The 21,812-nt window shown below is 45.8% G+C and overlaps 1 protein-coding gene across 1 annotated transcript in view; it reads right to left on the bottom strand.

Moving 5' to 3' along the window:
• SUCLG2 (succinate-CoA ligase GDP-forming subunit beta) overlaps positions 1–6,427 on the bottom strand; it is a 600,661-nt gene extending 594,234 nt beyond the window's left edge. Inside the window, exon 1 of the mRNA XM_078661482.1 lies at positions 6,179–6,427. Coding sequence (XP_078517608.1) covers positions 6,179–6,412 — 234 coding nt within the window. The 5' untranslated portion in view covers positions 6,413–6,427. The remainder of the gene's footprint in view (positions 1–6,178) is intronic.
• Positions 6,428–21,812: the final 15,385 nt, after the last annotated feature.

The following is a 21,812-nucleotide window of genomic DNA, read 5'->3' as shown; positions in this document are numbered from 1 at the left end:
CACCTCATCAACCTCCTTGAGATGAATGACCTTAAATAACTATGACATAAACCAACCCATAGCAAAGGGGCCACACACAACGTATCATCTCCAACATTGACTTAGCCTGCTTTCCCAACATCATGCCCATCGACAGGTCCGACCATCACCGTATTTTGTTTAAGTTAGCAACCACTGCCCTGCTCCCTCCAGCAGCTAATAAAAACCCATGAAGTAGACCAGAAACTTTAAACAAGTCCACCCACGTGAACTTGAGACTAAACTCCAAGCTCAACTTCATCTCACCCCTCTCTCCCAAAATGCTAATGAGCTCATTGAACACTTTATTAAGACCATTAGTGATGTCCTTGACCAAGTCGCCCCTGTTAAACTGAAGCAACAAAGAAAAATCCAATCCAAATCATGGTTCAATCCTGAACTCAACAATGCAAGAAGACAACTTAGACTCTCAGAAAGAAAATTGAGACAACACCCTTCACCCTCCCATCTGGCCCTCCTCAGAGCTGCTCGATCTACTTATAAAAAGCTAATTTTCAATGAAAAGGCATTTTTTTTTGAGCTCCACTTGATCGTGCTAAAAACAGGCCCAGAGAGTTGTTTAACAATATTAGAAAACAAACGTTACCTGCAGACGGCCTGAACTGAAAAATGTGAAGAAATTGCCTACTTCCTCCCTGATAAAATTGATCAATCCTTCCCTCATAGCCTAGCCTTACCCAGCCTCCAATATGCCCTAGACGTTGCCATTGACACACGCCCTTGTTCTGCTCCGTCTCTAGCGCCAAATCCTCCCTCTCACCTACCCAACCCAACTTCGCCTGATGTCTTCCTTTCCAACTTACAACTGAAAAATAATGCCTCCTGGTATGATTTCTGTCCTATGAACGAGATTGAAGTCTTTAACATCATTGGTAAACTAAAGCTAACCTAGCACACAGAAGACCAACTCCCTTCTAACCTAGTTCATAATTTAAACCACATCATTGCCCCTTGTTGGACTAAAAGCATCAACACCTCCCTTACCACTGGTTGTGTACCCGACTCCCTTCAACTCGGACAAATCACTCCCATTCTTAAAAACCTTTTGCTGGCCCCAATGATCCTAACAATCTCTGCCCCATCTCTAATCTCACACTCCATGCCAAAGCCCTTGAAAAATGTGCATTACTTCAACTTGACAATCACATAAGTATTTTCAACTTACTTGACTCCTTTCAGTCCGGTTTCAGGAAAGGCTGCAGTACAGAATCCGCCATGCTGAACATTGTGAATGATATCCGCAGCTCCCTAGACAATGGAGAAACTTGCCTGCTTATTCTCTTGACCTCTCTGCTGCTTTCGATACTGTCAACCATTCTTCATTACTTAACTCGCTTAAAGCTTGCTTTGGACTTAATGGGTCAGCCCTCAAATGGTTCTCCTCTTTCCTCCACCACAGAACATAACAAATAAAAATCAATGTCTGCCTTTCCAATCCTACCCCTGTCTCCCTAGGTGTACCCCAGGGCTCCATTCTCCCCCCTCTCTCTTTAACCTCTTAATTGAACCCCTTACCCTCATTGTGAAACAAGCTGGAATTAACTACCACCTCTATGCTGATGACACCCAACTCTACTATAAGATTAAATCTCATTCCGATGCACTTCATTTAAACAATACCCTGAGCAAAACCCAATCCTGGTTCTACTCCAACCATCTCAAACCCCAATAAAACTGAAATAATTATTTTCTCTCCCAAAAACAACTGTCTCCAAATCCAAGGCTGGATCACGGACCAGCATGCCCTCAATTGTCGGCTCACCCTGTCCTACTCGGCGAAATCCCTAGGTTTCACTCTTGACAAAAATATTCTTAAAGACCACATAAAAATCTCGACCAAAGGAGCACTCTTTAAACTCCGGCACCTTAAGAAAATCAAACCCTTCATTCCTCCAGACGATTTCAAATGGGTTATCCAATTTCTAGTCCACTCTAAACTGGACTACGGCAACGCTATCCTCACCAGAACCCCTAAAGTACACCTAGCCCCCCTTAGAGCTGTGCTCAACTTGGCGGCCAGGCTCATCACTGACTTTAAACGGTTTGACCACATCACACCGGCCCTTAAATCCTTAAACTGGCTATCCCTTGAAGGTAGATCATTTTATAAGACTGCCTGCATCACACACAAAGCTCTTCACCAACAATCCTCGCTATACCTAACTAACAGACTCAATAAAGTGGGCTGCCCCAGACTGACAAGAAGCACCAATGCTCTCTTCCAAATCCCTCGCTACTAAAAAAGAAAAACATCCAATCTTGCTCCTTCTCTGGAAATGCCCCGAACATCTGGAATGCCCTCCCAAAGGACCTGCGTTGTAACCCATCCTACCTTAGCTTTAAAAAAAGACATAAAACATCACCTCCACAACAAATTTTGGGGTCCATAAATCACTCCTACAACCTTGCTTTCTGTTTCCTCTACACTAGTTATCTTTCTGTTCTTCCCAGTCCTCTCTTCGCCCTCCTTTTTTACATTTTATTCCTGTATACCCTTAGCCTACCCACTTTTGCTCGTCACATCCCCTTCTCCTTCCCTTACCCCCCTACCCCGACAATTTGTTCTTCCCTGTTGATTCTCTCCTCTCTGCCCTGATTTGTTCCACCATCTTATATTCAGTCGTATACAACCTGTCAATTACCCTGATGTTGTCCCCCTTAGTTTAATGCGATAGGTGCTTGCTTTGATTACCCTGAACACTTGATTTCCTTCATTGCTTCTACTCATGTCAAAAGCGTTTTGCCCCCTTTTAACTTAATTGTATATATACTTGCTTGTTTTATTTTTTGACCCTGAACACTTTTCTTGACTGCTTCTTCTCATGTAAAGCGCTCTGATACCTCCGGGTCTAGCCAGCGCTATATAAAACCTTTCAAATAAATAAAACGTGTCAAATAAATAATGCTTCCAATTTGTTTCCTGTTCAACCTTTTGGAATATAGGACTGCTGACGAGGCCTGCCCTTCCATGGGTAATCTAGAATGTGTCTGTTCACAAAAAGTAAACCTAATGCCCCCAAACTGTGAAAGATTGGTAATGTAACTCATTCAGTAAAACACAACTGCTCGAGGAATCAGAAGGGGTGACGATTGTGATTATTATACAGAATTTGTTAATCAGCACTTAATTTTAAAAAACGGAATTCCACCTTCTGTTACAATGTCATTAAGAACAAATGTCACTTTGCCGACAAACAACAGCTTGCCTAACTGCTGAGGAACAGGTTCAAACCAGAAAAGGGACGTTCCTGCAATGGCAGGTTAATTTACAGAGGTCAAAGTACAAAAAGTCATTTTACAACAGCAAGGACTCCATAAAGCGCGCACAGTAAATGATTAACAATGTTCTCTAAAACATGGCATAGGGTGACAAGACGTCCCGGATTTGCCCGGACAGTCCCAGTGTCCCGACATTTTCTCCTAAAGCAATAAAATGCCCCGGTTTTTAACGGAGGTTCTGCTGAGCCTGCACATTTATCACAGGGATGTTCAGTTTCACTTTTCAAAATGCCCTCTTAGAAACCGCGGACACAAGTCCTTTAGACTCTCCTGTTGTGCTGCCTGCCTCATTCAAGCAGCAACGAATGATTTACCGAGGTGTGAATCAGGGCTGCAGAGCCCTTACCTCAAGGCCAGGCCCACCAGCAGACGGACCCTGGAACACCTCACAGAAATATAATGCCCTGAGACCTAATCGGACATTTAGTCCTATTTCTCTATCTGTGTCCGTCCCGGTTTTATGTTCTGAAAATCTAGTCATCCTAGAAAAATGTATAAAACACAGTGGCCTTGTCCACAGGAATGGCACAGAGGTGATTATGGCACAACCTCAAGAGTGCCAACAATCTACTGACAACACTCCACTGAGTGGAGAGTTCAGATAATAAGATAGACCTATAAAAGCTGTAGCTGCTAGCATTATGCTAAACAAGCATAGGCAATGCCAAAAGGTCTGGCTTTAAAGTAATATTGAATGGTAATGTAAAGCATTGCAAGTAAATGCATTTGGAATAGATATGTATTTGTTTGGAAGCAAAGAGCTGTATAATATTCATGTAGTTTAAAAGGTCAGGTGACAGTTGCACTGTCAAGGAGACCTAAAGGTCCATGTAGATAATAACTGACCTACTCCCATCTGTGCTGCTGCTGGGGAAAAACAACATTAATTATCTAGTGGTCTAAGAAACTTTAGTTGCATTCCAATGTCATGCGTGTGCCCAGGAAAGTTTAAGCTTATGCAGCTAGTTAAATAAAATGATCACAGCTGTGTAGAGTCCAAGCACTTTTTTGTGGAATAACCTAACTTCTATCCAATCACAACATGTACTCCTAGCTCCCAACAGATGGGAAGAGTCAAAGCCTCTCTCTAGTGCTGCACACGTGATTGTCTGGCGACAGCTGCACTGTCAAGCTAGATCATGAAAAGGGATGTACCCATTTCATAAATCCCAACTCCGGCAGAGGGCATCAGCCTCCTCTGATTCAGCTTCACACTCCCAGTAGACCAAATTCCATTAATCAATTACAATAGTCACCCTCGCGACAAACCTTCATATATCTCCAAAAATGACTCCACCTAATTGATTACCACGTGCTGACATAGCCAAAACATACAACTTCATTCAGTGAAGGCAATGAGGGGAATCCAGGCAGATCCAGGAGCCATCTGAATCAGTGATCCAGGCTGGCCCCTGTGAAATATTCTGAATATGTCCTGGTGTAATTTGCCGACACAAGGATACATTCAGCAGCAGGTGCACCATGTCTGCCTTCCATTCGAAGCAGCAAACTATAAGATGGAGGAAGGTTTCTTGTTTTCACTTTCAGCTGCGCCGGAAACATATAACTTGTTTACGGTTAAAGGGCCATCAGCCCTTCTTTTCTTCGAGTATCCTCCTTGCTGAGAGCTATCTGAAGCCTAACATCAAGATACCAAAACAAAGGAGGAAAACAAAGGCCTACAGCTTTGTTAATCCCATGTATGAGAGAGTTAAGAGCACACTGTAAAAACGTAAGATGTATCTATCTGCATGAGTAATTGCACTAAAGACGATTTAAATGGCACTTTTTTCTACTCAATTTCTTTTACGGTGCTAATCATCCTAAATGTAGGTTGTTACAGCACTTTACATCGAACACAACATACAGAGGCAATAACTCACAAAAGTGAGTAAATCAATGCACTGAAAATGTTCCATGAGACAATGAGGGTTACAAGATGCAGTAGTCGCAAATCGTCCATGCAGGTGGGCATGACAGGTTAAGAACGAATAGCCTGGAGAAACACAAACTCAGGATTTTAAAAGTAACTCTGTGGTTGGGGTTTACATTTACTAATAAGACTTTATTAGAACCCAAAGGAATCATTCATAGCAAAGCATAGACTAATAATCAAAATGGGGCAGGATCTCACAGGGAAGATAGGAACGGGTTTTCGTCAGAGACCATTTACGTGTTGTATGGTGGCAGAAACACTAGGTGTACACGGCTCAACATGAGAATATTGCAACAGCTAGCACTCATGCATTTGAAACAAATGCATTTAGATGTCTCTGGACCATTGTAACGGTCAGGTCGCATTTACAGGTACACTATGTCAGATGGCTCGCACACATATACAGCTGAGTAGATCTCAGAGATACATTGGGGTTTTCTGGTCACACTCAGGCACACAAGATCACACACATTATTAAGACAGATGGCTTACATACATACACTTGGCACAGTTAGGTCACACATCCTGGGGCTGCAGGATCAAATACGTTCACTGAGCAGCTTGGTCAAAAACAAGAGGGCCAGCAGGGTGACAAACTCGCATTTGCAGTGCTATGATCAATACATTGTAAGAACACGAACTCGCTGATAGGGGATGCAGGTTAACACAGAATCGCATACAATGCACACACTGCGCCTACAGAGTGAAAGGCACGCCGTCAGCCAATTACACATGTGCACAGAAGGTACCAGGGCAAAAGATCCCGCGCGCACACACTTTTTGTACGTGTACACCCTGCAAGCTGAGCTCTAAAGGACACACTGTGTGCAGGCAAAGCTCTGGTGCTCGCAATATTCAAGACATTCTCTTGGCTCGATCGGGAGCTGAGCTTGCACGGTCTAAGCAGACGGGGCTTTTTCTTACCTGGCTACTGCTCAAAAAACACCTCCTTGCTGCTAAGTTACGGGCAACTTTTCCTGCCTGACCTGCCATGGAAGTCGCCATCTTCAACCGGAAGTGAGCTGTGCCAAATGTCAGAACAGACAGCTCGAGCAGCGAGAACGTGGCGTGCGAGACGTGCCTGGGGACTGGAGGCGGGGCGCTGGAGGGCTGGACTGTTGCTTCGAGGATCGATTCACTCGTTGTCGTTGAGGTCATGCGCTGGAATTGCCTATTGCAGAAAGCAGCTTGAGCAAGGTTGTGTTGACTGCATTTCATTTTACACTATTCTTTTTTTTAGTTTTGGCATGAGGGCATTTTGATTCGCATAAAGGGCTACAGTTAATAAAGTTCGTTAAACGGGCGAAAGTATTGAAGTTCCAAATCTGCCTATGTAGGACAGAGACTATGCTGCAGCCTCGGACCTTGCACCTAATTCTATGTCAGGACAGGATGCTCCGATTATGCTTTTCTCATTTCTTTATAATGAAATGCTCAGCAGCCAATTAGTAACAAAAAACTACATTTCCCATGAACACCAGGGAATAGTATACAGTATAAAAGGTCATAATGTTAGTCCTTCTTCCTCTTTCTTTGCTGCTCCGCAGCCAGTTAAGTGCTCTTTCCAGTATTTGCATGACTTTACTGTGTTTGAATTGTTAACTTTTGATATTCTGCTTACTTATAGACTGTGCCTTTGGCGCTTGCTGTGCGCTGCGTCTCCCTACAGCGCTCCGGCTCCGGTTGCCTGCTGTGCCCGCTGCCGTTTTTTCCCTTTTTTTCGGCAAGTTCTTTCTGCTTGTCTTCCCGGGAGCGTGTGGTCACCTCCCTGAGACCGGGCTCTTCTGTGCGGCCTTGTTTCCTTTCGTGGAGCGGGAGCAGGGGTTGCCGGCTTGTGTGGGAGTGCGAGCGCGCTCGAGCCGGGTTCATTGCAAGCAGCCGTGTCGCGCATGCGCACTGGCATTATTTCCGGCTTCCCTGTCAACGCCGGTTACACGAAAGTCACGTATGCGTCACAGCGCACAGCCTGCTTGAAATTTAACCCCGTTTGACGCTGGAGTTCTGTGAGGGCTTCGGTTGTTACTTTGAGCATAGGCTTTGCCTAGAGTGTGTTTCTTGGTGTCAGCAAGCCTTACTCCCTCCACTTTTGATTCTCTTTGAGCCAGGTTTGTACCTGCTCTTTTGGCTTGCTGTGGGGTCTACTGCACTCCCCCTGCATTGTGTCTTTGGCACTCCATATTCCTTCTAGTCATCTTGTGGGCATTATTTATACACCTGGTGTATCATGGAAGACTATTATGGTGAGGATGATGACTACTATTATGAGAAAGATGATTCTGGTTCTTTGGAACAGGATTTGGTCGAAGAATTGGACACGGGTGTCCAGAAATCTGTTAATAAGGCGCTAGTGCGTGCCATTACTCCACTCAAAAGGCATTTGAATCAATATGCGCAGCAACAGGGTTGGTTACCGCGCCTCACGATACTGATGACTCTGATCATGTTCATACTTCCGCTTCGTCTGACCATGATGATGCTCCACCACGAAAACGAGTCTGCAAAGAGCATTTTGTTGATGCTCCTGAGCGTCCCCCCGTATTGACCTTTGAGCCTGCAGATATTCTTCACCCTCAATCTTCATCTTGGCTGCCTTCTCCGGCAGTTGCTGCGTATGTTCAGGCTCACATACGTCAGCCTTTTCATTCCACTGTTAGGGCCAGGCTCCGCTCGGAATGCCCGAGGCCTGATTTCGCGGATCATCTGGCGGACACACCGGAGGTTGATCCAATGATGGTTACGTACACTAAGAAGTACGCAAAGGATCCCAAGAAGGGCCTTGACAGGTCTTGGAGATCTTGCCAAGACAAATTGCTTGATTTACTTGGTCTTTTGACCAAAATTCTAGATCTTGGTTTCCAGGCCAAGGAGGCTTCAGCTCTTGTGGACCCTGATGAACTGATTGAATGGGCGCAGAGGGCTGTATGCCAATTGGGAAACACCAATTGTGCTATATCTCGCGAGAGGCGCCGTTCCATTCTCTTAAAATTACATCCTAAACTGGCGGAACTCTCTACCTCTGAGTCGGGTCCAGAGGCGCAAGGTCTTCTGTTTGGCCAGCCTTTCTTGAAAGAGCCGACCAAATTTGTTTCCACCTTTAGTGGCATTGACAAGGCGCAAGCTTCATTGCGTCGCGCTATGCGTCCGGTTTTTGCCAGGGCCGGACGACATCGTGGACGCTCGTTCGGCCGAGGTTCACATCAACAGTCCCACAGAGGAAACAACTCTCAACGTGGAGGAGGTCAAGACTCAGGTTTTTCAACCAGATCGAACTTTTATCCCTCCCGCAAGGGTAGAGGGAACTATGGAAAAGGCCGTTCCGAAGGACAGCAAGGACATTATCAAGACTCCAACAATTCAGGTGAGCCTGATTCATGCCTGCGATGTGGTTTTGGGGGGCAGAGTACGTTTTTTTCTCAACAACTGGCGCATGATCTCCAGCGATGCATGGGTGCTGGAAACTGTTCAAGGCTTCAAGATAGAGTTTTACCAGCCCCAGCATCAGACCCGTCCTCCTCCTCCTTTAAGTTTTTCCCTTCAAGATCAGGCTTGCCTCTACGAGGAAATCGATGTTCTTCTCAAGAAAGGGGCGATTCTTCCCACTGTCCGTCATCCGACGGGGTTCGTCAGCTCAGTGTTTCTGGTCGAGAAAAAAGGGGGCGGATCGCGCCTTGTTCTCAACCTGAAAGACTTCAACGGAGGGGTCGTGTACCGGCACTTCAAGATGGAAGGCATCCATCTCTTAAGGGATCTCCTTCGCGAGGGAGATTGGATGGTCCGTCTGGATCTCAAAGATGCGTATCTGTCGATTCCAATATTCAAACCCCATCGTCGATTCCTCCAGTTTCAGTGGAAGGGTGTTTGGTACGAGTATCAGGTTCTCCCGTTCGGCCTCTCGTCAGCACCGTGGTGCTTCACGAAACTTCTGAGGCCAGTTGTAGAACATCTCCGAGCTCGGGGTGTCCGTCTGATTATTTACTTGGACGACATTCTCCTTATGGCGGATTGTCCTCTCAAGCTCCTGACTCATCTGGAGTGGTCCATCGATCTTTTGCAATCTCTCGGTTTTCTGGTCAACATTCAGAAGTCGGTTTTGACGCAATCAATAGATTTTCTGTGTTTCAGGATCGATTCGGTTGCTTGTCAGCTTCTTTTGCCCAGCCAGAAAATTCGTTACATCAAGAGGGAGTTGACTTCTGTTATTTCCAGACAGACTGTGTCATTGAGATCGTTGGCACGTGTAGTAGGTCTGTTAGCGTCTTCCATTCAGGCGATCTTTCCGGGTCCTCTGCATTTCAGGGCAATGCAGCGTCTGAAGATCCAACATCTCCGGAAAGGCCTCAGGTACTCAGATCAGATCAGATTCTTCTGTCGGAGGAGGTGAGGTGGGAGATGCAATGGTGGCTAGACCACATGGAGGCCTGGAATGGTCGAGCCCTGTTCGGTGCGTCGCCGGAACTAGTGATAGAGTCCGATGCCAGTCGCTGGGGTTGGGGAGCCCGGTGCGGTCCTGTCTCGACGGGGGGTCGTTGGTCTCCTCAGGATTTATCTCTCCACATAAATTGTCTGGAACTCCTAGCAGGTTCCTTTGCGATCAAGTGCTTTACTCCCCATCAGTCCAACTGCTGCATACTCCTCCGAATGGACAACATGTCAGCAGTACGTTATGTCCACAAGCTGGGAGGGACTCGGTCCAAGGTGCTTGCTGAGATAGCCAAGGATTTTTGGCATTTTTGCCTGCAACAGAAGATCACTGTTATTGCGGAGTATCTTCCTGGCCGCCACAATCAGGTTGCGGATTGGCACTCGAGACATCTTCGAGATTTCAGCGACTGGAGACTTCACCCTCGCGTATTCCGCTCTCTTCTTCGGCATTGGTGCCAGTGTCACATAGACCTGTTTGCTTCTCGCCTCAACACACAGCTTCCGCTATTTTACAGTTGGAGACCGGATCCGCTAGCCCTAGCCACGGATGCCTTTCTTCAGGCTTGGCCGTCGACTCTGTGCTATGCATTTCCCCCGTTCATAATGATCCCCAGGGTTCTGGCTTACGCCAAACGGTATCGAGCGGATCTGATTCTGATTACTCCGCTCTGGAGGGCTCCAGCATGGTTCCCGGTTCTCCTGGAAATGTGTTGCGAGGCTCCGCTCCTTCTTCCCCAGAAGTGGAATCTTTTGCTGGATCCTCTCGAAGATCCGCATCCCCTGATTCTGTCAGGATCTCTCCAGTTGCTGGCGTGACGGATCTCGGGGACCGCTGGACGATCCCAGGCATTTCTAGCGACGCTTCCAGATTCATTAGTGAGGCCTGGTCTCCCAATACTCACAAACGTTACAAAGGGGCTTGGAAGCGTTGGTGTGATTGGTGTGTTCAACGGGAAGTTGATCCCGCTTCAGCAGATGTCTCCTTGATCATTAATGTTCTGGCGTCCCTCGCCTCTTCAGGTCTGGCTTATCGGACGGTCAACAATTTTCGTTCCGCCATTTCGGCTGGACATGTCCAGATTGATGGTAAACCTGCTGGTGAACACCCTTTCATTTCCAAATTGCTTAAAGGTATACGTCTCTCGAAACCGCCCAGTCCTAAATATGTCTCTTTATGGGATGTTTCCATCGTTTTGCGGTTCTTGGAGGCTTGGCCTTCAAATCCGTTATTGTCCCGCAAACAGCTGTCTGCTAAGTTGACCATGTTGTTGTGTCTTGTTTCTTGCAAACGTGTGTCGGATGTCCGTGCTTTAGACATTGCGGGTCTCAGTTTTACGTCGGAAGGCGTTACCTTTCGTCTTTCCAGACGTACTAAATCTAATACTGCTTCGATTACGTATCCATCTTTTCCCACTCAACCCCAACCTGTGCGTTGTGCAGTGTCTCAAGGATTACGAAGTAAGTACTGCTTCTTTACGTTCAGATATGCAGGGTCAATTGTTAATTGCTTTACAGAAACCATTTCGCCCTGTGACTCCTGCTACATTAGCGCGCTGGGTAAAATGGCTCGTGTCAGAGGCTGGCATTGATGTTTCTGTGTTTGGTGCACATTCTGCACGTGGGGCGATGGCCTCTAAAGCTTTCTCCATGGGTGTCACTCTTTTTGACATTATGAAGGCCGCTGACTGGTCTTCTGATTCAGTTTTCAAAACGTTTTATTATAAACCAATTGATCATATTGCTTCTGTGGTGGTGAGCCAGCTTTGAACAAGCATAATCGGAGCCTCCTGTCCTGACATAGAATTCAAAATTTGCAAACATACGTGACAAGAATTTTCAATTCTATTAAGGACAAGGAGGCGAGGATTATCCCACCCATTGTTATTGATTTGCATTGTTATTTGATATAATCTGTATTCATGATGTTGCAAAACTTTTCTCATCCCTTGTTTTTTCTCCCCCCTGGTTACATTCTTATACTCTTGCACTATATGTGTATTACGGCTATATGTCTCTTTTCAGGTTCTGACCCGAAGTAGAGTTTGCCGGTGTCATCCATCTGCGTTTCCCCTCGTTCCTGGTTCGGGGATCCACTGTTCTTCTGCTGCCTGCTTCCAGCTCCTTTGGACCTCTGCGGCGTGCTTTGTTCTGTTCCTAATGGTCTATGTTGGATTACCCTATTGGACTTGAACTGTTTCCTCGACAAAGAGTCCTCGACAAAGAAAGAGGAAGAAGGACTAACATTATGACCTTTTATACTGTATACTCTATGGTTATTCCCTGGTGTTCATGGGAAATTGGCTGCTGAGCATTTCATTATAAAGAAATGAGAAAAGCATAATCCTCGCCTCCATGTCCTTAATACGGCAACCAGCCGCCTCGCCACAGCAGCAACCAGTTCTACTACAGTAACATCAACCAGACCCAACCCCCCCCATCAAAGACAGTAAATGTTCCCACCCCAGCAGTCACCTCTCTTCCCACTCCCGTCCTTTTACCAGCTCAGCCCACTGTTCCATCCACTAAACATTCTAATATACGCGACCAACATATTGCCACCCATAGGACTAGGAGGAAGGGGACCCCTCCTATCCATCTTCCTCCCGAAGCAGCTCCCTTCGTCGTTATTATGACGGGGGTTCCAGAGCTGAATTCTAGTTCGGAAGAGCCCAGTTGGTCCCTTAGAAATAAGGTTCTACACTGGTTATCTAGTAACAGGCCCCTCCCGCCCTACGCCAACAATTGAGTTACTTCAGTACGGCGAGTTCCTTGGCTAGGTAAAGCACATAAAACACTCCAGGGAGATTGTGTAATTGTGAATTTCGAAGATCCTCACACAGTAGAGCATATATGCTCCTGGGGTCCTCAGTACTCATCTGATGGTATCAGTACTAGAAGACTTTCCTTTTTTTATCCTCCAGTCCAGCACTATAACACCGGGCCAGAGTGGAACTGGACCCAAGTTGGAAACTGGAACCCTAGAGGGGACTGGAACAGCAGGTCTAGGTATGGGGGGTGTGATGTAGCTCCCTCATTTGGCTGGGGCGGAATCCCATTGTCCAACAGATATGACTGCTTGGAAATGGTTGATTGACCATCACCCGTCAGCCTTCATGTTAATTTTCCATCACCTTCCCCCGATCATTGCGATATGGCGCAGACCTCGGTCATGCTGCCGAGCATAACATCTTTCTCTGCTGCACCCAACTCAGATGCACCCATCCCAGACCTGTTAACTGCCACACCCACCCCTCCTCGGTCTTCAATCCTTACCAAATATGCACCTACTACCTCCGTTCACCAATCTACCAATTCACCTGCTTCTCTTTTTCCTTTAAAATTCTCTCAATCCACTCACGCCACCTCACCTAAACCGATTATCATTAAGAGTTCTCCTCCATCGTTCCATTTTTCTGTCCTATTTTGGAACGTAGCGGGTCTCCGATCAAAACTGAAAATCAATTCCTGGTTGGATCTTGTTTCTTCTTTTAAAATAATCTGCCTCCAGGAAACGTGGGCTATAGATCCGATGCACCTGCAGGGCTATATTACATTCCACTCACCTGCCAGCCCTACCACTCATGGCAGATCCAAGGGGGGTTTAGTTGTTTATTTGTGTAATACCTTACCTATGCTGAAATCATCTGTTTTACATAACACCCCGAATTTCCAAATTATCCTGGTTGAATTTAGTAAAAGTACTGTTTATCTTTGTGTTAATTTTTATAACAATTTTAGTGTATCTGAATGTATCAAATGTGTGAAAGAAATCTCTTTTCTGATTATCGAATATCGTAATAACCATCCAACATCTCTGTCACACAATTTGGGGGGGTGATTTTAATGTTTCATTGTGCCCTAATTATAGCAAAGGAATTTGTGGTTGGCAGGACGAAAACGATTGTCCATTAACTCATTTTATTCATTCCTGCGTTGGTAACGCTTTGAATGATAGTCTGGCTGAAATGGAACTTGACTTTGCTAATGTGTTGGTACATCCCCCTATTGATTTTAAGCCTACCTTTCATGGTAGGGGTATGCGGACCACTATCGATTTTATCTTATGCTCGACACTGCTAAAAGGTAATCTCCAACGGTTCAGCACGGGTTCTGACATTTCAAGCGATCACTACCCTAATAGTATCACTCTGTCCATCCCATATGGCGGCTCCCAATCTATCAAGATTAGCCACTTAACCCAGCAGTCACTGGCCATGGACAGAGAGAATGGCTTCTCAGTTAAATGGTCTAAAATTGACCCTCTAGTTATTAGCGCTAAAGTCATATCCAATTCCCTCCCATGGATAAACATCTGTCTTGCTGAAGATTCTTCACCCCAGTTGATTTTAACTAGCTTTCAAGAGATTTTATCAGTAATGCGTTCAGTGTTATCCAGAAAATATAATCCTGCTACAAAAGGTTCTATGGGATGGTTCGACAAAGCTTGTCGCAAAGCCTTATCAGCCTTAAAAAAGGCTACAAATAGCACCAACAGAACTCCCTCCCTGATAGCCAAGTTAAGAAAGGACTACAAGGTGGCCCAACAGACCTGTAAAAAGGCTCTAAGGAAAAACCTATGGGCCCAATTACATGATTGCTGTCTAACCAAAGATAGCGCCCAGTTTTGGCGTGTCATCAAATCACCCTTTTTAGCAGATGATAATAGACCGCAGCACTTAGATGTGGCAATTTCTGCAGAGCTTTGGGTGTCCCATTTTTCGAAAATATTTGGGGGGCCCCCCGACCCTGCCTTATCAGTAGATACACCACATGTTGATCTCGATGGTGCTCCAACTTATCCCATCGACTTGCATTTTAGCTTAGGCGAGGTTTTGCACGCTTTAACGCGTTCAAAAACAGGAAAAGCGCCCGGCCCAGACGGTGTCCCTCTGGACATCTTCTCTAGCAACCTAGAATTGTGGGCTCCAGTCGTCACGCAGGTGATGGCGGCAGTCTCGTCGAATGGCCTCTTGGACTCCTGGTCCTCCTCCATATTACTGCCGATCTTCAAAAAGGGGGATCGTACCAACCCTGCCTGTTACAGACCAATTTCCCTCCTGGACTCACTGGGGAAAGTCGCCGGGCGCCTACTCCTGGAACGACTCCAGGACTGGGCGTCAGAAAACAACATCCTAACCGATCTCCAGTATGGGTTCCAGGAGGGCCTTGGTACGGTAGAACAGGCATTAAACCTAACCTTATTGATTGGCAAATATGTAGGAGCGAAGCGCGGTAACTTGTATGCAGTCTATATCGACCTCAGTTCCGCCTTCGATTGTGTGATCCACTCCAAGCTGTGGTCCATTCTGAGCGATCTTGGAGTGGATCCCCCTCTCGTTAACTACTTGCGCGAGCTCTACTCCGACGCTACCGCGTGCGTGAGGTTTGGGCTAGCCGGAGAACTAACATCTTCTTTTCCCGTTACGAGAGGAGTAAGGCAGGGCTGTGTCCTGGCCCCTTTCCTTTTCAACCTCTATACCAACGGGGTTGAAAAGGCCCTGCTAAAGGGAAGCCAGGACCTCCCTACTATTAACCACCGCTCAATCCCTGCCTTACTGCACGCGGACGATTCCGTCATTCTAGCTAGGACCCTAATTCAGTTGCAGAAACAAGTAGACAAGTATAATCAGTTCATGTCCTCCTTGGGACTAAAAGTCAACAAGAGCAAGACTTTTGTTATGCACTTTGGTCCTAAAGTAAAACATCCCAAATCTATCTACCTAGAACAGGTCAGACTGGAGCGTGCCAGGGAATACCCCTACCTAGGCATTTTAATAGACGACCAACTAGCCTGGAAACAGGCGGTGGCTTGCAGAAAAATGCACTTTCAAAGAGCAACTTCAGCCCTGGTTTCCTTTTCTCGCAAATTGGGTAAACCTGCTCCTAAAGAGCTACTTAAAATCTATCAAGCAAAATGCCACAGTGTAGCCACTTATGGCGCTCCCGTTTGGGGCCATGCCCAGGTTGATAGCCTACAATTAGTCCAAACTAAGTTTATTAAATATATCCTGGCTCTACCTAGGAGCGCTCCAATATATGGCTCCCATATCGAGCTGGGCATCGATTATATAATAGATTCCATCAGATGCCAGCCGATTCTTTTATGGCGCCGTATTTGGACAAAACCTCAATGTCATCTTACCCGCTCCCTTCTCCAGGATTGCCTTACCCTAGTAAACTGGCAAAAAATTCCCTGGTTAGTGTATGTCTCAAATTTCTTTAGGGATATGAACTGTGTTACTTACTTTTTAGACCCACTGTCCTTGTCCGACATCAGCAAAAAGGCGCTGAAAATTCTCTGTATGAACCATCTGAGACATCTTCGCCTCTATACAGAGATACAGAAGCCAAGTAACGTGCACATTTTATCCTTACAATCCTCCTTTGGTACCCAGCCCTATTTATCCTTCTTCCTATCTAATTTCGAAAAGTATGTGTTAACAAGATTTCGTTTCAATTTGTTCTTTCGTCTTGTCACTTTCCCCAATGTGCATAACTGGTCGCACGAATTGGCTCGCTGTCCGTGCGATGGTGTTTCTGTTCAATCAAATATACACACTATATTTTTCTGTCATTTTTTTGTTCAATCGCGTAAAAAATGGATAATTCCCCTCTTACGTAGCATAGAACGTGTCGGCCAGCCTTCCTGGCCCTCCACATGCTGGACACCCACCACGCTGCTAAATGTGTGGCACTTTTTTTGAAATCTTGTTTAAAAACACGTTGTATGATTGGGTCTCCTACCACATGAATCGATATTCCTCACATTTTGTTTACTTTACCGCAATTATTGTTTTTTTTTTTGTTTTTTTTCTTTTAGAGATGTATTAAATTGTATTTTATTTTTCTTTATAGTTTTACATGTGTATCCATAATATTTATTTGATTGTCAAACTGTACTTTTTATGATTGAATGTTTTGTCAATCGAATAAAAGTTTATGACTGACTGAATTGAAAATTCTTGTCACGTATGTTTGCAAATTTTGAATTGACAACAAATATTAACTAAGGCTTCAAAAATAAAGCCAGTCTCAAATAGTTCACGCATAGCTGCCAAGGTTTCAGATTGCCATGTGTGACATTTACAACATTTTTGTGTAATTACGAGTGACATTTCAACAACTATGAGTCACATCAAGTAATGAAGACCAGGGAAATAAATATCAGAAATAACAGACATGCCGAGCGGCTCCCCCCACACACAGATGTAGCCTGTGGTTAACGTTAAAGGTATTGGTAAGGTTTTCCGAAGTCAACATTATAAGTAACGGTACAAAAGGGGGTGGCGATGGACGGAGCATCTGAACCAATCAAACACTCACACCCAGTCAAAAGATCTGGGTTTGATCCATCACCGTTCTTTAGCCCACTCTGCCACCCCAGTTCAGACATAGCTATATGCAAATCAGTCTGACCCTAAGCCTCATGGGAACAGTCCAGCCCGAACTGCCAAGCCATGCCTTCCCTGGAAAGGAAACAAGCTTCCGAGTGGGCTAAAGAACGGTGATGGATCAAACCCTGATCTTTTGACTGGGAGGGAGTGTTTGATTGGTTCAGATGCTCCGTCCATCACCACCCCCTTTTGTACCGCTTTGGCCGCCATAAGTGTGGCAGGGTATGCTCAGACGTGAGTCCCTTGCTCACTTTGCCACTGGATTCAAGCAAGCTGGGCTGAAGACGGCTGTAATGCCAGAAATCGGTCCTCGGAAGCTTGTTTGCGGTCCAGGGAAGGCATGGCGTGGCAGTTCGGGCTGGACTGTTCCCATGAGGCACAGGGTCAGACTGATTTGCATATAGCCATGTCTGAACTGGGGTGGCAGAGTGGGCTAAAGAACGGTGATGGATCAAACCCAGATCTTTTGACTGGGTGGGAGTGTTTGATTGGTTCAGATGCTCCGTCCATCACCACCCCCTTTTGTACCAACATTATAAGTAACAGGTTTTACCTTTGACTGTAGGATGTGACCAGCTAAATCGAAGACTGTACTTTTCAATTCAACTTTAAACTCAAAATGATGAAGTCACAAGCGTGACTGGAAAATCAATAAATATTTTCGAACCAGACATAAAAGCTAATATAAGCTGCTCCCTCAGTTGAGCCAGTTTGCGCAGCACAGAAACAAGCTCGAACCTGGAAAATCACTGCTTACACATAGCAATATAAATATCTCGGTAGTCAGTATTTCAGCTGCTCTATCGTTGCCCGCCGTTACACTCTTAAAGCCAGCACCGGGTTACCAAACATACATCAAACATCTACTAAAAGGAAGTATTTCTTCAAACTTCTTGCCCCTGTGATAGCTTCACGCTTTTCCTACAGGGCTCGTTAAGCACTGTAATTAAATCAATAGATACGCTCTTACACTGCCCCTGTGGTCTGGTGTGCAGCCGCCCGCTGTTTTTATTTTAACGATTTGCATGCACCTCTACATAGCCAGGACCTACCATGCAGTAAAAAAAAAAAACAGATCCCCCCCAGAGACACTGGTAACTTTAATTTCAAGTGACTCCATCTGAAGAGCAGGACGTCACCACAGGAAAGGAGAAGGCCAGGGGGCAGCAGCACAGCGGGATTCAGATAATGCTGCAAAGGAAGGGGGAACGGCACAAGCACCCCCTGCGGCTCTTGTTAACTACTACCAACGCGCGCCAAACTGCCAGGCAAACTTTACAACAATGAAATGACAGCATGGCAGGTTTTAACTATTTAAAACAAATACTCACTCCGACAGCACTTACTGATGATTCAGGTCCAGGCTGGGGTCAGTTGCATGGCTAGGGTGGGAAGGTCCAATCCACGCTGCTCCAACCACCGGCTGCGGCGACTACGAGGAGCACTTGGCTCTCAACCTAATCTCCTTTCTCCACCCCGCGCCGCGTTCGACTTTCACCCCCCACTGACCTAAGCCTAATTAACGCTGACAAGCCGTGACTGGTGGCGGGGCACTGATTTTGACTTCAGTTATGCTGGATATTGGGGCCGGGGGTGTCAAGCTTGGAAACATTGGTGTAGTGAGAGAGAACTCGTAGAGCTGCGAGCTGCCAGACCCTTATGCTGCCGGGAACAGTGCGCACTGCGCTACTGCTGCTTACACAGTTATAGTGCATTACAGCAGCGCTCTGCATTGATGGCTGAGCAGCGCTATAATGCGTGACTAATGCATTTCAGTGCGGTGATGCGGCTCACCACAATGAAATGCGTTAGAATCACGCTTGATGCGTGATTCTTGACAGGACTGTTCACGAGGAACTACAGTTTCTATTTAGATTCCATAGTGGAACCGGACCCATGACAAAACTGAACAGATTTTCAGGCCAAATAATAGGGACGGTCATTCATAGACAGAAAAATAGGACTAGTTGTATTCCCTGCCCATACCCGTGATTTTTGAAGGACTACAGTGAAAACATTGAGGATCTATATTAATATTAGAGGTGGGCGAGTTTTTGAAAGCACGGGCAGGCTCAAACCTGTCTTAGCTCGAGGTCCCGTTGGAACTTCCTTCGAGGAAAGCTTTAGTGTGGGTTATGTCTGGTACTCTCATCATACATGCAAATAGACCCAAGCCAGCCGGGAGACTCCCGATGTTTAAAGCCCAAAATTGTTTTCTTTTGGCTGCCTCTCGCCTGAAATTACCTCTTCTTCAATAGAAGTCAATGGTAAAAATACGTTCTCCCAGTTTTTATTTTTATTTTTCATTTCCCCTTAAAAATGTTGGCATATGTGCCTGTGGTGTCGTCCTCGTAATAATAGGCGAACACTATCTTCAGTTACAGGAGCTTTATTTAATTCGTCTACTCTCTATCTCGTCCCTACTCTAACTGCCCCAGTTCCTGTCCTCTGCTCCTCCCTTTCCTACTCCTCCCACGACTCCACCTCCGAACACTAGACTGTTGTGTACAATATTACATCTCACCCTTTCTTAACAAAATAAAAATTAACTTCAAACATGTTTATAGTTCCTCAATCAGCCGCACAGGTCTGCGGGCGGTCTGCTTGGGTCGTAGAGACGCATCTCCATTTCTAGGCTCAGACTCAGTCCGCTCCTCAGGCATCAACAATGTAGAGTCTGTTGGAGACACTTCTTTGTCTGGTCTTTCTGTTGTCTTGACACAGGCATCCTCGACCGTTGGAGTGCACCTTTGAAAGTGCGAGACATTGCGTGTGATCCTCTTTTTCTCAGATTCCGCAGTTATCATGGTTCCTTTCGGGTGTGTTAGTACCAAGGGTTCAGCCCGAAACCGACAAGCCGTTTTCCTTTGTTGTTCCTGTTTGATTAACACCCAGTCCCCTTTATGGATGGATGGAGATTTGTCTCTCCGCTGGGCGTCTGCGTATGACTTAATCCTGTCCAGGTTCTCATGTTCACTGTGTGGCTCGCAGGACTTCATTTGTTTTGATGCTTCACGAGGACTCTGGGACCCATTTACTTGTTCTGTTCGCCTCACACGTTCCCACTTGCGTTCGGGACAGTTGAAGTCTTTGACCATCCGAGCATTTGCAGGTTCCTTTCTCATCCCCTTCTCCTTGAGAATGACCTCCCTCAATCCACATTTTGCCTTTCTTACAGAGTGTTGAGACAGCCTTTTCTCAACATGTTGGGTAATGTCCCATCCATTCGTTCTCCTTCTGAAAACTCTGAGTCAGCCTAGCTGACCCCATCAAAGGTGACGGTATCTTATTCAAGTCTTGATGGGAATCTAGCTGGCATGACATGTGGCGTGATGGGGTAACTGAGTGTTCTGAGTCATTGGCATGTGATGTTTTGCTCTGGATGGAGAGAACGTTCTCTGATTCCATTTTGCATTTGGGTGATTGACGCCATGGGCGTTTTCTTGATCTTGCTTCTGGTGACCTGAGTGATTGTGCCGACATGCTTTCTAAATCAGATAGATCTTCTACTGATTTTCTTTGAGGATGTTCCTTTGGGTGTGTTTTGAGCTGGTGGACTGTGATGAACTGCTCCTTGAATTGGAGTTACATTTGAGACGTTTCTTTGGGTATATCTCTCGAAGTGTCTTATGTGCTCTTTCAATGGAGGGAACATTTAGTAGCCAAGTGTTTATTTCTTTTGTTTGGCCCCAGGGCATTTTGTCTCTACTTCTCTCAGTTTTCTCCCTGTTGTCATTGGTGTCTTGAGTGTATTTGACTACCCCTTTCCGGTGTCTGAGTGAATCACTCCGTCGTATGTGGTTTGTTTCTTCTTCTCGCCTGTTAGGCGCACTAACGTCTGTGCCATGGGTGTGACGTCTCCCGCTGCTTGATGCTTCTTCAGACTCGTCTACACAGTTTGATAAACAGTGGGTTGCTCGGTTGTGTTCGGGTACCAGTTTCCAGGGTTGGCATGACTGGTCCAGTCTTCTGTGATTTGTCTTTCCTTCATACTTGTTGAGCGGGCTGTCATCTGTTCCATTTGTGTGGTCTGTCCCACTTGATGTTTCTTCAGAATAGTTTGTAGCGTTTGTTGAGTGACTCCTTGACGTTGAATGACTGTCATCTGTTCCATTTGTGTGGTCTGTCCCACTTGATGTTTCTTCAGAATAGTGTGTAGCGTTTGTTGAATGACTCCTTGACGTTGAATGACTCCTTGAGGTTATATCAGTGAGACTGTCATAATCCTGGATCATCCTGGTCTTTTGTTTGCCATCCTCCACTGTCTTTTGTATTGTTGAATTAGAGTATTTCATGTCACTTTGTCTCTCATGCTGTCTTATCTCTAGTCTACCTTTGCCCTCCCTCTTTCTGGTTTTGTTTGTTTCTTGGGCTTGATGCCCAGACATGAGAGATAACTCCTTTCTTTTATCTTCCTTTCTTGCATTAAGGTGCAATCCTTTTGACAATTCTCTTGCTTTGGCCCGCTCTCCAGCTTCGGCCCTCCTGATGATTTCCTTTAGCGTGGACTACCTTGGAAGGATCTTGTGCTTTGTGTCCGGTTTTGAACAGCCTTCGATTATCCTGGGTCGAATTGCTTCCTCGTCTGAAAATGTATTGAAATGGCACTAGTGCACCAGACTTTGTAACCTTGTTATGAAATTTGGAAATGATTCCCCGGGTTCCTGCCGTGCCGCGTTGAAGACGATGCGTTCATGATCCACGTCGTCTTTTGTGTCGAAATGAGCGCGTAGCGTCTCTTT

This window comes from Lissotriton helveticus, chromosome 9, assembly GCF_964261635.1.
Source record: "Lissotriton helveticus chromosome 9, aLisHel1.1, whole genome shotgun sequence".
NCBI classification, from domain to species: domain Eukaryota; kingdom Metazoa; phylum Chordata; class Amphibia; order Caudata; family Salamandridae; genus Lissotriton; species Lissotriton helveticus.
Note: the sequence above shows the minus strand (reverse complement) of the source record. Positions and strands in the feature narration are given on the sequence as shown.